The 18164-nt window shown below is 40.6% G+C and overlaps 1 protein-coding gene across 1 annotated transcript in view; it reads right to left on the bottom strand.

Annotated features, from left to right (window-relative positions):
- The window catches only part of LOC101361582 (zinc finger protein OZF-like), a 36613-nt gene that overhangs the window by 17503 nt on the left and 946 nt on the right, over positions 1-18164 (bottom strand). The window contains 2 exon segments of the mRNA XM_023725471.1: positions 7688-7928; positions 9987-10076. Of these exon segments, the coding sequence (XP_023581239.1) occupies positions 7688-7690 (3 nt within the window). The 5' untranslated portion in view covers positions 7691-7928; positions 9987-10076.

Genomic DNA, 18164 nt, shown 5'->3' with positions numbered 1-18164 from the left:
CTTGAGGGCTGTGAAGAAATCACCCAAAGGATCTCTGACAGAGACTGTCCCAGAAAGAGGAAATGACCAGAGCACAGGCCAGAAGGTGGGAAGGTGTCTTGTACGTTTTAGGAAGTGCCAAAAGGCCAGCGTGACTGGAGCAGAATGAGATGCAAGGAGTAATAGCAGAGGAATCTGGAGAGGTGATTGAGGTCAGTGGGCATATCACGTTCTGGGGAATTTGCTGGCAAATGTAAAGAATCTGGCTTTTAATCAGAGGGAGATGCAGAGCAATTTTATGCTTCTGAGCAGAGGAGGAAACTGGTATGACAGCTCTTAAAGAACTGCTGTGTAGGGGACAAATATAATAAGCAGGAAGATATGTCAGAAGGTTACAGGCATAATCAGATAAGAAATGATGATGGTTGAGACTGGGGTGGTGGCTGGAAAAGTGGTGAGTGCAAGGGATGGTCCTAGACTTTTAAGTGAGAGATAACAGAATTTCCTGATGCACTGAAGGTTGACCTGTGAACGAAATAGAGGGCAAGGATGAATCCAGGATTTTTTCCCTTAAAAAGTGGAAGGATGATGTTATGGATTGAATTGTGTCCTCCCAAAAAAACGTGTTGTAAAACCTAACCCTGTGCCTGTAGATATAATCCCACTTGGGAATGGGTTTTCTTTGTTATGTTAATGAGCGGTATTGCTGCAAGATGTGTCTTGAGTCAATCTCTTTTGAGATATAAAAGGAGATTAAGCAAGCAGCAAGAAAGCAGAGATGGGGGAAGACAGACACCATGACACACGAAGATCACCAAAAAGCCAAGGAAGAAGCTGACAGAGACATTCCTCCTGAGCTGACAGAGACAAAGGCTTCCCCTTGAGCCAGTGCCCTGAATTTAGACTTCTAGCCTCCTAAACTGTGAAAAAATAAATTTCTGTTTGTTAAAGCCATCCAGTTGTGGTATTTCTGTTCTAGCAGCACTAGATAACTAAGACAGATGGTGTGCCATCAACTTAGATGTGGAAGCCCACAAGGGGAGCATGTTTTATGGAGAGGATGAGGAAATTGCTTACAGTATACGGAGACCAAAATGAGAATAAGATGTCAAAGAGAGGAAGACATATAAAAACAGTATATTCCTGCAAGAAAACACTACTGAGCAATTAAACTGAACTAATGGCCCGTGGAAGAGTTTCCTAATGTGAATTTAAACTAAAGGAATTGACACAACAAGTACATAAAGTATTATTCTATTTGTTTACAACATAAAAACCATTAAAAAGAAAATAAACTGATTTAGGGTTGCACGTAGTGGAAGAAGTACAGCCAGAATGCTCCTTAGCAGCGAGGATGGTGAGACTTTGTCTCATGTACTTTGGACATGCTAGGTACTAGTCCCCGGATTACTTCACATGGCGCTTCTAGCCGTGATCTCTGTGACTCACACACAGTAACTGAGTGGGACTATGCAAATAAGGTCTATGGAACCTGGGATGGTTGGGGTTGTGTGTCCAGTTGGCTAGGCCATGATTCCCAATATTGTACAGTTGTCCCCCATTTTATGTGTTGTGGATCCTGACCTCTACATGTTGACGAAGCAGGATTGGTGTACGGTGTGTCTTGGGTCACAGGCTTGCAGGAGGGCCACCCTTACTCAAGTTACACCCTTCCCTGGGGTGTGGCCTGCATCTAAGATATATGTGTGCGTCCTGGGGGGGCTCTCTCTCTCTGCATCTGGATCCTGTCATCAGTCAGTGATCAACTGACATCCTGTTCTTGGGATTTGAGGCAGAGGCCTGCTGGGATTCGCCCGGCTTTCACAGCCCCGTGGGCCAAAAGGCTATTGTCTGAACTGATTCACCAGCTTCCACAGCCTTGTGAGCCAGCAGCTTGTGGTCTGAACTGTTGGTTTGGGTTCATCAGCCCCTATAGCCATGTGGGTCAGGAAAAGCTGACGCCTGACCCAGGGATGGCTCCACAACCGCGTGAGGCATTTCCTTTATAAGGTTTGTGAGTTCTGTCAGATGTTGTATCGAATTAGGGAACCCAAAGATGGGAGGGAAAGTACTTAGGGGAGAGGGAGTAGTCGATGTTAGAGATGAAGGAGTGGTACAGCAGTTTGGAAAAGCTGGACATTTCGGACGTCTTTAACCTCCACCTCATAGGAACCAGCTTTGTGCTGATCCTTATGAAAGAAATTATTCGTCTACTAGAGAAGGCCATCATGCTTGCTAGAGGGTCAGCGAAAAAGAAGACGACTCTCAATGAAATGGACTGACACAGCGGCTGTAACAATGGGCTCAAACACAGCAATGATTGTGAGGATGGTGCAGGACCAGGCAGTGTTTTGTTCTGTTGTACACGGGGCCACTATGAGTTGGAACCACCTCCACAGCACCTAACAACAACAACATATAGGTGATAAAAGTATAAAGAGAAGCAAATAAATGAATCATAAATGTTGAGATACTGGTTACATCAAAAGGGCAGAGTGAAGATTACGAATGAAATCAACTCATGGGGGGACATGTCAAGGGCAACCTATCTCTATGACATGGATGTTCATTCTATATATCACTCAATTGTACATGTATTATAAATTTTTCTGCATCTACATCAAAAATACCTCTCAAATTTTAAATGGAAACATGTATAATCTTAAAATGAGCATATATAAAACACATACCCCAAAGAACAAACATACTGAAAAATTCCATGTTTTCCTAGTAAAAGCAGATAGAAAACAATGCTGCCCATTATTCCATTCCTATTTAACGTTATCCTAAAGGTTGTAGCTGGTACATGCCAAAAAAGAACAAGAAAGTAAAAAAGGTAATGAAATACCAATGTTAAACGTGCGCAGGGGGCCCACCCCATTTTATTATACAGATTAAATAACTGTATATGTAGAATCCCAAAAGATGGTACAGATGATTATAAGACTAAGAGATTTTAGCAAACATTCAGATCACAAAACAAATATCAAAGTTCACTTTAATTATTTCATTTATATTTACTAGTACAAAGCAATTGAGAAATTAACTTTTAAAAGATAATATGTATTTTAGTAAAAATAAAAGGTACCTAAAAGGAGTGTAACTAATTAAAGATTCCAATGAAAAAAGTTACAAAACATTATTAAATGACATCCAAATAGACTGAAATAAATGAAAGGTAAAGCATGCTCTTAGAAAACTATTCTCCCCAGATAGATTGTTATTTCCAATGCACTTCCGTAAAATTCCAAGCAATTCAATTATTTTTTAGGACTTCACAAAAAAATAGATTAAAAATGTATTTGGAAGTGCAAATGTCCACAAACAGTCAACATGTTCTAAGGAAAAAGGCATGGGGGCTTGTCCAAACATACCATGTATATAATGATACTTTCATATATTTATTTTATAAACACAGTTATATCAGTGTAATATCAGTATAGGGATACACAAAGAGACCAATGGAAAAAAACAAATAGCCCTGGAAAAGGGCTGCCAATCTATGTAAAGTTGATTCATGACACAGCAAGCAACGTAAGGCAGTGACAGAAGGCACATATACTTCAATATGTGGGTTACTGTCAATTAATGGAGTCCCTGAGTGGCGCAAAGGGTTAAGCACTCTGCTGCTAACTGAAAGTTTCGTGGTTTGAGTCCACTGACAGGCACCTCAGAAGAAAGGTCTGGTGATCTACCTCCAAAACATCAGCACCGAAAACTCTAGAGAGTGCAGTTCTACTCTGAAACACATGGGGTCACCATGACTCAGAATCGACTTGGCAGCGCCTAGCTTTTTTAAAAAATCAACTAACTATCTAATTGGAATAATTCTTCTTGTTGTTTTTGTGTGCCATCGAGTTGATTCCAACTCATAGAGACACTGTAGGACAGAGCAGAACTGCCCCACAGGGTTTCCCAGAAGCAGACTGCCACATCTTTCTCCCGTGGAGCAGCTGGTAGGTTCAAACTGCCGACCTTACGGTTAGCAGCCGAGCACTTTACCATTGCACCACCAGGGCTCCCAATCTATTCTTACGTACTCCGTATGTGAAAAATCAATTCTAGGTAGGTTATTTTTACATACAAAAAAGTAAAATTATAATACTTACAGAATTTATAAACATGATCTTATGACATAAGAATAGAGAAAAAATTCTTAAGAGTAAGACAGAAGGGAAGAGATCAACAAATTCAACTATATTAAAATTCACAACTATTCATCAAAGGGTAGAGAAAATGAGTGAAAAGATAAGTTATATACGAGGAGAAAAATTTCCGAAGTTTATAAAGAAGATCTAAAACATCACAGAAGTGTAAATTAACAGTGGGAAAATGTGGCACTGCGTCGTCAGCAGTAGAGCAGTGTAAGGTAATCAGATTAAAATTAAAGTAAGATAACATTTCACATTCTTTACAAAAGCAAAAATTCATTAGATAAGCAGATGGAACAAATAAAATACATATGCATACTTTGTGAGGGAAGAAGCTGTAAAAGCTGTCAGTATTTCCTGGTAAATCTGAACATGGCTATTGTCTACACCTCAGCTATCTTGTCTCCCTGCAGAGTTATTACACAGGAGCACACAGAGCCTGGAAAGAGAATGAACAGAAGAGCAGCAATCCTCACCACAGCAAAAATTGCACCTGAACCACCCAAATCCTGGAGGCGCTACAATGGGTAAGCAGATTGTGGCCCATTCATACAATGGGCACATACATGCACGACACACGGACAGGCTGCAGCTACAGCCAACACCACATATGAAACTCAAAAGCATCCTGAGGAAACAACTCACTGAAGAACTCAGAGTAATAACTGAATTTACTGAAATCTCAAGAGGCAAAACTAAACAACACACAGTTTATGGATTAAGATTTGGGTCATAAAGCTATAATACAAGCAATGATATTGGTAATAGTCATAAACCTCTAAATACAGATAGTAACAATCTCTGGGCAGGAAGAGATGAGATCAAGGAGGCATACACTGGAAGGCCATAAAAACTGACCAAGGTCTACTTATTATCAGTGACTCAGACAACTATTTAAATTATACAGGAAAAGTTTATGCACTGCTTGTTTATGATATAGTTGACAACAGAAAGTTTAAAGCATTACTTACAACACGAAAGAAATGTAATCTTCATACGGTAATTATAGAGTCATGTGAAAACCCTTTCATTTTGATTTTACTTATCTTAGTTCAGAAAGGCTTTCATACCTAAACTATCAATACCTGGATCTTAGAAATGTACATTTACATATACTAGAAAAAGCGTTGTAAAAGGAAAATAATGGCTACAATCCAAGTGTCCATTCATGGAGATACAGCTAAAAACAACAACAACAAAAAAACCAAGGTCAACCATACGTAGTATTCTGGAATTTTATAATTTAGATTTAAGCTCTCTCCTAGAAGCGCAGTGGTTAAGCGCTTGGCTGCCAGCTAAAGGGTCGGCAGTTCAAGTCCACCAGCCACTCCGAGGGAGAAAGATGTGTCAGTCTGATCCCATAAAGATTTACAGCCTTGGAAACCCTATGGGGCAGTTCTACTGTCCTATAGAGTTATGAGTTGGAATCAACTCGACGACAACGAGTTTGGGGTTTTTGGGTTTTTGGATGTATTGTTATGAAAAGATCACTTATAAAGTAAGTGTAAATTCCATGCTATCTTTTGTGTCACAAACTAGGGGAAATAAAAAATTCCTATTTCTATTTGCTTGCTTCTATATAAACACTGGCAAGATGCTTCAGAAAGTAAAAAACCTGTTTATTTAAAAGAAGCTGGGGAAAGAGGGATGGGCTGGATGAGGACAAAAGTTGGAACTAGTCTTCATAAAGTACACTTTTAAAGTCAATGTTGAGTTTTGAACTTTGAAGGTATTACGTATTCGCAAAATATAACTTCAGTAAACTACGGTGTTACTTGTAAACATAACTCCAGTGGGATATTAACTGTTTTTACTAGGAATTCACATTCATAATAATAAAACCATTTAAAATGTAATCATTTAGGACCCAACTGTTATTAAACAATCTAATACACTTGTACAAATCATTCGAGCTCTCTTTCTAAACCTAGTAACCTGAGATATCAGAGTCTGTACATCCATTTTATCTTAGCCAGGAGAATGTTTCTAAAATATTTAACACATTAGGGGTTCTGGCATGACTTACTAAATGTAACCGTGAAACCCTAGCTAGAGGCTCCTGGGAGGCACCCCAAGGCTAAAGGACTCCTGAGAGGCACCCCAGGATAAGACAGACTTGTTGTGCAAGATCTGTTCACTCCCTTTTCTTCAAGACTAACCGCTGATATGCTCTAGGCAACATTTTGTTAGTAACGTTTTCCAGGCCAGAAGGTTGCCCTTTGAGAACCAGCTCCAACCAGATACCCACGCCTGTGCAGAACCTGACCTCAGAACCTCCTTCCTCCAGAGGGGAGCACACCCACCAGCCCACCGTTGTACCCGGACCCCATTCTGGAGTAAGAGGTCCATCCACCAGTACATCTGGCCCAAGATGACTTGGCAACCAGACTCCCAAACTTGGACAGGGGAGGGGAATTCCAAGAATGGGCAGGCTAAGGGGGACTGAGGTGTTTAAGACCTGGAATCATAAAAGATGCCCAAGTCCCCAGCTCAGGGAGCTCCCGGTCTTCTCGTCACTCCTTATCTGCACAGATAATAAACTTGCCACTTTGTTTCCCTTGAAATTGGTGTCTTATTTCAATTGGCTGATGAGACAGGACAAGAACCAGAGAGGCGTTTGGTTACAATAAGAGTCTTTAAGAACCTTCTCAAGATTTAAGTAAGCTTTAGAGTAACTTATACAGCTGTTAAAATAGGCATTCCTCTGTGTTTGAGGATCTCATATGTTGAGCTTCTCCAGCAAAAGAAAACACTTTAACTTAGATTCTAATTCAAAACTATGGAAAACAATCACAAATTAGATTTAAATACTAGCTCTAGGTGTAGGTGGGAGGACAAGGACCTAGATTAAGGATTCATGCTTTCCACACACATGAAAGCCTCAAGGCAAAAGACTTCCCCACTAGGGGAAAAAAAAAATGGGTCTGGAAACCCCACACAGGATCCAGCTGGACTCACTATCCCCAGCTTCATGCCTTTGGTGATATCAGGAGAGCACCAGCACATCCCAGGACCCCATAAACCGTGAGATCCTTCATCTACAAACTCCCCACCCCACCCCTTTCTAACCCATAACACAATGTGAGAAGTAGAGCTATAGTTTTAGAACTGCACAAAAATGCTCCAGTGCCTGGGAGAAGTCAAGAAAACTGTTAAGAGAGATGGGACAAGGATGGCTCTGGAAGGTCGGATCTCAGCCTCCACAACCAGAGCTGTTCCGTCTTCAGGCTCTGGGCAGGAGACTCTATCATTAACACAGAGCACCAAGGCCCAGAGTGGGGATGTTCACGTCCCATGGTGCCAGCTCTGAGAGTCACATAAGGAATGTGACCCCAAGCATCCAAATCTTGAAAAGCCATATATGTGAAGAGATAGGTCCCAGTGACAGTGGAGCAGGGCCTTAGGATGCCTCCTAGGGCTCAGTCCTTTGGCCTCCTCTGCAACATTTTTCTTCACTGAGGAACCACAGTCCCACAGCACATAGCTGGTGCCCCAACAATTCATATCCAGCCTCACCCACTTACGGTAAGAATAATGCATTTCTCCATAGAACTCACCATTTCCTGGATCCACTGGAAGGCTAAGTGAATGTTGTCTCTAAGCCCAAGAAGCCACTTCAGGAAGAGGAATGGGAGTGGAAGCAGAGCACTGGGCCATTTGGAGGAAGATGAATGTTTGGTCCACACACCAGTCAGAGCAGCTGAAATCCTTACTTGTGATTTAGGGATGTGCAAGATGGCGGCCGTAGGTCTTCAGCTTCCTGGACTGGACTAGTTCTTCCTGCACCACACTTGGGATCTGAAATGGAAGAATGGGGAAGAAACAGTGTAGAGTAAGCAGGGAGTGACAAGTTTTTGGCTTCCTCCCAGGCTCAGGGCAATGGTCCACCCCGAGGGCATTTGCACTGAAGGCAGAACAAGCTCCAGCCTCCAGAGGACCTGCATTCTTTGCACAGCTCTATGGGCCTCTTCTGTCTGCAACAAGATCACAGACGGAGGAATTTACTTATCCCAGAGCATGAGAAGCAACTAGGCCTGGCCAAACTGGGAAACTTGAACCTGATTTCCTCCAGGGAGTCAGGGGTCCAGTGTCAGAGTTGTGGATTCACCTATGTAAGTTTGTCCCTTACCAATCAACACACGCACTGGTATTTGATATTAACATGGGTGAATTGTCAGGAAGAACATATTTTTCAAGTTCTGTCAATGAACTCACCATGGTTCATTCATTTATACTTAATGTGCAGTTAAAACCCTTCTATTGTGCTTTTTAAAAAAAATTTCACTTCATGAATAGCACTGTAATATGTAATTAACACTTTTCCTGTTATTTTTACAATTAACGTTTCTTTCTTCTCTTTGAGGCTCCCCACCCCCCTTCATTCTCAAACCATGACACCACTGGTCCCTAAGTTTCTGAGAAATCTGGGAAGATTCCTGAAAATTCTGTCCTTCAATTTTATGATAAATCAGTCAACAAATCAGAAAATCACTGAGTTTTCTCTGAGGAGCTGTCTCCCACCTCTGTTTCCATTTCTTTCCACCCTGCTTCCCCTCCAAGCTGACTTCTGTTCTTTCATTTTTTGGTCTCAGTATAAATGCTCTCTCTCTCTCTCTCACATGATCTTTACATCAGTATAAATGTTCTCTCTCTCTCACACATGATCTTTACCCCAGTGTCTCCCCTTAAGCATTACTCTTCCTTTTATTATTTTCCCTAACAGCACTCTCTAATTTTAATTCAAATCCTTATTTCTAGACTTATTCCCAGAATAAACTAGGAGCTTGTTAAGTATGTACAATCCCAAGCCCCATCCCAGAACTGCTGAATCAAAATCCGTATTTTAACAAAACCCCCGGGTGATCTACATTGACGTTCAAGTATGAGAAGCATTCACTGATCTATAAGCCTGTAACTCAAGGAAGGAGCATTCTATAAACGGATGCCCTCTGAACCATCTGCGTGTACATTATGTCACTGCACTATCTTCCTGATCTGCAACCCATCTCCACGTCTAGGCCTCCTCACACACTTCCTTAACTTGTTCATAACAAGCTCCTGCCTGACGTCATTCAATCATGGTTGCTATTTCCAAAATCTATTTGCAGCCTAGGAACTGTGTAACGCCCGTCAGTGACTGTTCACTGGCCTTCAAAAAGCCCAGAGTAGTCAGCGTGGTTCTACCTCCTTCAATCTGGCTTACACAAACCCCCACACCCTCTATCTACACTTCTTTTTCTCTGCTTCAAATAGCTCTGGTTTCATCAAGGAATGGATGATATTGGGTTCTCTGCCACCTCAGTGACTTCATACTCATTTTTCCCAACTGAAATACTCTTTCCATACCCACTCATACCACATGCTATCAGCCCTACCCAATCATGCTTGTAGTTTAATAAAACTAATTTTCTGAATCTTCACTTAAATAATTTTCCTTTTCAAGCAGTCTAACCTGACTCTTGGATTAGGTCCTTTTATTACAGGTATCACATATCTCTGATTTTTCATTATTTATTTAAAACTGTCTCCCATGCCAGACTATAAATCTATGGGCAGACACTACGTATTTTGTTTTCTTGTTCCTTCTGGCCTATGACACTGATTACTGAGGACACACACAGAGTATCAGCTGTCGCATATCTCCTGAGCAGCACTACCCAAGGGAACTTTCTGTGAAGGTAGACATGTTCTGTTTCTGCACTGTCTAGTATGGTAGCCACTAGCCCCATGTGGCTATTTAGCGCTGAACATATGACTAGTGCAACTAAGGAACTGAACTGTTTCTTTTAGTTTTAATTAATCTTAATTGAAATAGCAATACCTGGCTAGTGGACATCACAGCTCTATTGGACTCACCAGAACGCTAAGCCACCAATACAGCAGACAGGGTGTGAAAGCTGCCATCAGCGCAATGCAGAGCTTGACAGCTTTTTGTTTGCTGGAAGCCTGTCATGAACGGAAACAGAACTGATAAAAGCAAAGGTAACATTCAACTCAATTGGCTTGTATTTATGAGATGATGGTTAATGTCAATCTAAACCAGATATGCCTCATTCTAAAAACTGCAATAATATTTGAACATAGAAATTAGTGAGAGTAACTGGGGGGACAGGAGGGACACTCTCTGAGGAGATGACATTTGAAGTGAGACTTGAATTTTAAGAATTATTGAATTCCCATGGTTAAAATGTTTTCTCTAATCAGAAGAAATACCTGGTACAAAGGCTGAAAAGCAGGGAAAATCTTGGCATCTTTGAAAAAGTTTTTAAAAAATGTGTCAAGAGATGGGGCGGGGCCAAGATGGCGGAGTAGTCAGACACTTGTGGTGGTCCCTCTTATAACAAAGACCTGAAAAAACAAGTGAATCAATTACATAAGACAATCTAGGAGCCCTGAACATCAAAGGCAAAGCTGAGGAATCAGACTGAGCGGCGGAGGGGAGAGACGGTTCAGAAGCAGCAAGGAGTTGCCAGACCGGACCCAGTGGGAGCTGGCACCCTTCAGCCCAGATCAGCTGATGTGAGCAGTGAGGCAAGCAGTGGCACTCGGGAGGTGTTTTCCACATCGGGAGAGACCCAGCAGCAGAGTCTATTCAGGTCTCCAGAACCAGTGAAAAGCAGCGTACAATCGGCAAAAGATGAGTACATGCATCTGACCTACCGCACGGATCAAAACACACCCGCCTTGGGAAAAATCTCTCTCCCATTTATCTGCCCCTCCCTGCTCTGCACCAGGTCCCAGGCCAGCTTCAGCAACTGTTGCATCCCCTCAGCCAGAAGCAGGACCTGTCACGTGTCCTGAGCCATTCTCCTGGCCTTGGAGAGGGAACAAATTAACAAACAGGAAAAAATAATCTGCCAGCTCCCCTAAGCTGGGAACTCAGGGCAGGCGCAGCTCCTTTGCTTAGGCACAGGCATAAGGAGTCCACGGACTTTGAATGTTTTTCACCCCTGCACAGACCTGTGTGGGCCCATTTCAACAGCACAGGCCCTCAATAGCACAGTACAACAGGGTATATACCTGAAGCATAACTTCAACTGTATCAGCTATACGGTGGAGTAGTAGGTTCGTGACATTTGACACTGCTCTGCCCATTAAACAGGGTCCTCATCTACCCGCGTCAGAGGCCTGAGGCCTGGTGGCTTCACGCACACCATCCAGCCATCCATGACAGGGGTCCAAGAATAAGTAGTGCCTCCCAGTTCTTACAGACAACAGCATTGGGTCCCCACAGTCCAGCTGCAAAATCCACCCACCTACATGCTCTAGGGAACAGGGACACACTTTCCTCCCAGACACTCAGGGACAGCTGTCAGCCCCCTGCTTTGCTCATCAGGTGACCCCCTACTGCGGCCAGATACCTGTGCCAACACCAATCACCCCTGCCCATGTAGGACTGTAGGTGAGAGCCTGCACCACACACTTGGTGACCGACTACCTGGACACCTGAGCTGAATCCATACAAGTAAACGGACTCCTGGGCTCACATACCTAGTAACAGATCTAACCACTTGGTGACAGGACATTAGAGCTTCAAAGGCACCAATAATCAAATTAGCTCACATAAGCAGCCTATTTGGGCTTATCGACATAAAACAAGAAACTAGAACGCAGAAAGCAAACATAAAATAAATAACTTATTGATAGCTTGGAGACAACAGTCAATATCAAATCACATAAAGGGGCAGACCACGATGACTTCAGCAAGCTCCCAAAACAAAGAATCAAGAAACCTTCCAGAGGAAGAGAACTTCTTGGAATTGCCAAAGACAGAATACAGAAGATTAATATACAGAACTCTTCAAGAAATCAGGAGAGAGATCAGGCAAAACGTAGAACAAGACAAGGAACATAGAGAAAAAGCAATAGTGGAACTTAAGAAGATTATAGAGGAGCAAAATGACAAATTTAACTGGCTGTAAGAATCCACAGAGAGACAGCAAACAGAAATCCAGAGATCAACAATGAAATTTCAGAATCAGACAATTCAACAGAAAGTCATAGGAGCAGAACTGAGGAAATGGAAGTCAGAATTAGTGAGATTGAAAATAAAGCACGTGACACCAACTTATTTGAAGAATAATTTTAAAAAATGAAGAAGCCCTAAGAATTATGTGGGACACTATCAAGAAGAGTAACTTACCAGCGACTGGAGTACCAGAACGGTGGGGGTGGGGGGAGGGAGAGAAATAACAGAAAATACAGAGAGAATGGTTGAAGATTTGTTGGCAGAACACTTCCCTCATATCGTGAAAGATAAGAAGATATCTATCCAAGATGCTCATCGAACCCCACGTAAGATAGATCCCAAAAGAAAGTCACCAAGACATACTATGATCAAACTTGCCAAAACCGAAGATAGAGAATTTTAATAACAGCTAGAGATAAACGAAAAGTCATCTACAGAGGAGAATCAATAAGACTAAGCTCAGACTACTCAGCAGAAACTATGCAGGCAAGAAGGCAATGGGATGACATATATAAAGACATGAAGGAAAAAAACTGCCAGCCAAAAATTATATATCCAGCAAAACTGTCTCTCAAATATGATAGTGAAATTAGAGTATTTCCAGATAAACAGAAGTTTAGGGAATTTGCAAAAATCAAACCAGAAATACAAGAATTACTAAAGGGAGTCCTCCAGTTAGAAAATCAATAATATCAGATAAAAACTCAAGACTAGAACACTGGACAGAGTAACCAAATATCAACCCAGATAGGGACATCACAAAAACAAAGTTAATACACTGAAAAGAGGGAAACACAGATGTCAGTATGTAAAACATGACAACATTAAAACAAAAAAGAGCGACTAAAAAATGTAGTCATAAATCTTTCATACAGAGAGAAAATCAAGGTGATATAAGGAAATAAAAGAATAGTTTAAACTTAGAAAAATAGGGGTAAATATTAAGGTAACCACAAAGGAAACTAACAATCCCACACATCAAAATAAAATACAAGAAAAATATAAAGACTCAGCAAATACAAAATCAACAACGATGAAAAGAAAGTAAAGAAAAACAACTCAGCACAGAAAATTAAGTGGAACAAAGAAACTGCCAACAACACACACACAAAAAGACATCAAAATGACAGCACTAAACTCCTACCTATCAATAATTACACTAAATGTAAAAGGACTAAATGCACCAATAAAGAGACAGAGTGGCGGAATAGATAATAAAACACAACCCATCTATATGCTGCCTACAAAAGACACATCTTAGACTTAAAGACATAAACAAACTAAAACTCAAAGGATGGAAAAACATATATCAAGCAACAACACTCAAAAAAGAGCACGAGTGGCAATATTAATCTCTGACAAAATACACTTTAAAGTAAAATCCACCAGGATAAGGAAGGACACTATATGCTGATTAAAGAATCAATACACCAGGAGGACATAACCATAATAAATATTTATGCACCCAATGACAGGACTCCAAAATACATAAGACAAACTCTAACAGCATTGAAATGAAAGACAGACAGCTACACAATAATAGGAGACTTCAACACACCACCTTTGGTGAAGGACAGAACATCTAGAAAGAAGCTCAATAAACACAGGGAAGATCTAAATGCCACAATCAACCAATTTGATCTCATAGACATATACCCAACACTCCACCCAACAGCAGCCAAGTATACTTCTTTTTCCGATGCACATGGAACATTCTCCCGAACAGACCACATATTAGGCCATATAGGAAGCCTTAACAGAATCCAAAGCATCGAAATATTACAAAGCATTTTTTCTGACTGTAAAGCCATAAAAGCAGAAATCAGTAACAGAAAAGGCAAGGAAAAAGAAATCAAACACATGGAAACTGAACAACACTGTGCTCAAAAACTACTGGGTTATGGAAGAAATTAAGGATGGAATAAAGAAATTCACAGAATCAAATGAGAATGAAAACACACCCTTCCAGACAGAACCTTTGGGACACAGCAAAAGCAGTGTTCAGAGACCAATTTATAGCAATAAATGCACACATCCAAAAAGAAGAAAGGGTCAAAATCAAAACATTAACTCCACAACTCGAACAAGTAGAAAGAGAGAAGCCAAAGAAGCCCTCGGGTGCCAGAAGAAAGGAAATAATAAAAATTAGAGCAGAATTAAATGAAATTGAGAATAGAAAGACAATTGAAAGAGTAAACAAGACCAAAAGCTGGTTCTTTGAAAAGATCAACAAAATTGATAAATACTTGGCCAAACTGACAAAAGAAAAACAGGAGAGGAAGCAAATAATCCGAATAACAAATGAGATGGGCGATATCACAACAGACCCAACTGAAATTGAACCATAACAGAATATTATGAAAAACTGTACTCTAACAAATTTGAAAGCCTAGAGGAAATGGACAAATTTCTAGAAACACACTACCTACCTAAACTACAACAAACAGAGGTAGAACAACTAACTAAGCCTGTAACAAAAGAAGAGATTGAAAACGTAATTTAAAAACTCCCAACAACAACAACAAAAAGCCCTGGCCCTGATAGTTTCACTGGAGAATTCTACCAAACTTTCAGAGAAGAGTAAACACCACTACTACTAAAGGTATTTCAGAGTACAGGAAATGATATATAAAGAATTCCCACCACTCAACAACATACAATACTAAAAATTGGCAATAAACTTAGACATTTCACCAAAGATGATATACAACATTTCACCAAAAATGATCTACAAATGGTTAATAAACACATGAAAAGACGCTTGATGCTATTAGTCATTAAGGAAATGCAAATCAAAACCACATGAGAAACTACCTAATCCCTGTGAGGATTGCTACTATCAGAAAAACAGAAGACAACAAGAGTTGGGGAGAATGTGGAGAAATTGCTGGTGGGATTGCAAAATGGTGCAGCCTCTTTGGAAAAGTGTGGTGGTTCTTCAAAATGTTAAACATACAATTGCCCTATGACCTAGAAATTTCCATTTCTAGGAGCACTAGTCGCGCAAATGGTTAAGCACTTGGCTGCTAACCAAAAGGTTGGTGGTTTGAACCCACCCATCGGCTCTGTGGCAGAAAGGCCGGGTAGTCTGCTTCTGTAAAGATTACAGACACGGAAACCCTATGGCACAGTTCTACTCTGTCACATGGAGTCGCGATAAGGCTAAAATTGCCTCAACGGCACCTAGCAACAAAAACAGGTACATATACCCAAAAGGCTTGAAAGCAGGGACACAAACCAGTATTTTTACACCAATGTTCACTGCAGCACTATTCATAATAGCCAAAAAGTGGAAAAAAGCCCAAATGTCCATTGACAGATGTATAGATAAAGAAAATGGAATATTATTCACTCATAAAGAGAAATGAAGTTCTCATAAATGCTATGACGTGGATGAACCTTGAAAACACAATGCCAAGTCAGACACAAAAGAACAAATATTGTATGACCGCACTTCAGTGAAATATCCAGAATAGGCAAACGTATAGAACCCAAATGGTTACCAGGGGCGGGTGGGAGGGACAAGGCGGAGTTAATGACTAAGAGGTACCAAGTTTCTGCTAAGGGTGACGGAAAAACTTGGAAACTGACAGTGCTGATGGCTGCACAACGTGATGAAAGTAATTAATGTTACTAAATTGTACCTGTAAAAACGGTTGAAATAGGAAAAGGTTTTGTTATATTTTACCACGCACATAAAAGATAGCATGAAATGACACCAACAAAAAAAAAAGAAAGAAACCTAGTTTCTTGGTCTCAGTGTGTAAGTGAAAGGAGGGAAATTTAGATACTATGGGGATATAGACAGAAAAGTGGGTATTTCAAAGATTTAATGCCAACCTTAGGCTGTACTAACCTAGAGAAATAAAATCACATTTGAGGAAAGGCTGTGTGTAAAGAATGGACTTTTTAAGGTAATTGGATCTGGATCACCTTATTATTAATATGAAGAAAAAAGAAAAAGGACTGCTTCCATAACAAAACAAAACAAAACAAAACAAAACAAAACAAAAATCATATGAATTCTTCTAAATAGTAAAAAAAGAAAAGAGATTATGCTAATGGCATTGGAGCTCCCAGTGATTTCTCAAACATGACACTTAAATTTACTTACTTTATCATGGAAGCTCCATGGACACATCCAAACTCCATGAGGAACCAAATTACCGAGCTGAGTGCCGTGGGAACCGTGGTCTCGGGGAACATCTAGCTGGACTGGCATAACATAGTTTATAAAGAAAACGTTCTACGTTCTACTTTGGTGAGTAGCATCTGGGGTCTTAAAACCTTCTGAGTGGCCATCTAAGATACTCCACCAGTCTCACCCTTTCGGGCGCAAGGGAGAACGAAGAAAACCAAAGACACAAGGGAAAGATTAGTCCAAGGGACTAATGGACCACAACTACCACAGCCTCCACAAGACTGAGTCCAGCACAACTAGATGATGTCCAGTTACCACCACTGACTGCTCTGACAGGGATCACAATAGCCGGTCTTGGACAGAGCTGGAGAAAAATGTAGAACAAGATTCTAACTCACAAAAAAAAGACTAGAATTACTGGCATGACAGAGACTGGAGAAACCCCAAGAGTATGAGCCCTAGGCACCCTTTTAGCTCAATAATGAAGTCACTCCTTAGGTTCACCCTTCAGCCAAAGATTAGACAGGCCCATAAAACAAAACAAGACTAAAGGGGCACACCAGCCCAGGGGAAAGGACTAGAAGGCAGGAGGGGACACGAAAGCTAGTAATAGGGAACCCAAGCTCGAGAAGGGAGAGTGTTAACATGCTGTGGGGTTGGTAATCAACATCACAAAACAATATGTGTGCTAATTGTTTAATGAGAAGTTAGTTTGTTCTGTAAACTCTCATCTAAAGTAGAATTAAAAAAACAGCATTGGTACAATACTACCAACTCAATCACACATTTTTTATCAGTTAGTGTTTCAAACTTCATGTTGTGACCCATTAGTGCAGTGATTCTCAACTTTGGCTACACACTGGAATCACCTGAGGAGCTTTAAAAATTACTAAAAAAAAAAAATTTAGTCACTTTAAATTTGCTCCATAGGGTTTTCAACGATGTGACCTTTCAGAAGCAAATCACAAGGCTGTTGTTCAAGGCACATTTGGGTGGATTCAAACCGCCAATCTTTCAGCTAGTAACCTTAACCCTTTCTGCCACCCTGGGACACCCTACTTGACTCTTTTACTTTTTAAAATAATTACTGCCAAAGATGAGGTACTTTTTGCAACACTGTAGTGTGGCTGACCCTCTAAGATTTGAGTATTCTGATTAGTTTCATTACACATGCCTCTCATTTTGCTGTCATTCGTTAAACTTGGTGTTCTGACGTTGGGAATATACCCGGTTTGTGCTCCAAGAATTCTTCAACCTTTTAAGAAGTGTGGATTGTTGGTAGTAAAAATTGTGCTTCAAATCACCAACATCCCATCCAGCACAGACCACACACACACTGGGTATGTGATCTCTATAAATCCCTCACCGCTTATATTAAGATTGTTCAGCAACATCACATTCTATCAGACCAACTAGGATTGCCCGTGTTGTTTTCCACACAATCTTGATGAAAATTTCTGCCTTATAGCCAAAGAAATTCCTCCAAATGTGCCTCTTATTACATGTTTACCTTTTGAAATTGGGATATACTCCTAAACGGATGTGTACTAGTTCCAACTCATGTTTCTTAATTCTTCACCTGTCTCAAATACTTACAACCACTAAAGGAGGAGAATATACTCCTCATCATAATCTTCATTTTTTATGACCAGCAATACTCAACAAAAATCCTGCCTGATGACAGAAGAGGACAGGAAAGCTGGTGATAGGGAACCCAAGGTTGAGTAAGGACAGTTACGACGTGTAGTGGGGTTGTTAACCATTGTCATAGGGCAACATATGTACTGTTTAATGAGAAACTATTTTTTTTTTTTAAATATTTTATTGTACTTCAGGTGAAGGCTTACAGAACAGATAGTTAATGAGAAACTATTTTGTTCTGTAAACCTTCATCTAATGTGAGAACAGCAGCACAACTGGAAGA

This window comes from Trichechus manatus, unplaced genomic scaffold (assembly GCF_000243295.1).
Source record: "Trichechus manatus latirostris isolate Lorelei unplaced genomic scaffold, TriManLat1.0 scaffold00315, whole genome shotgun sequence".
NCBI classification, from domain to species: Eukaryota; Metazoa; Chordata; class Mammalia; order Sirenia; family Trichechidae; genus Trichechus; species Trichechus manatus.
This window is presented reverse-complemented; position numbering and strand designations above follow the sequence as displayed.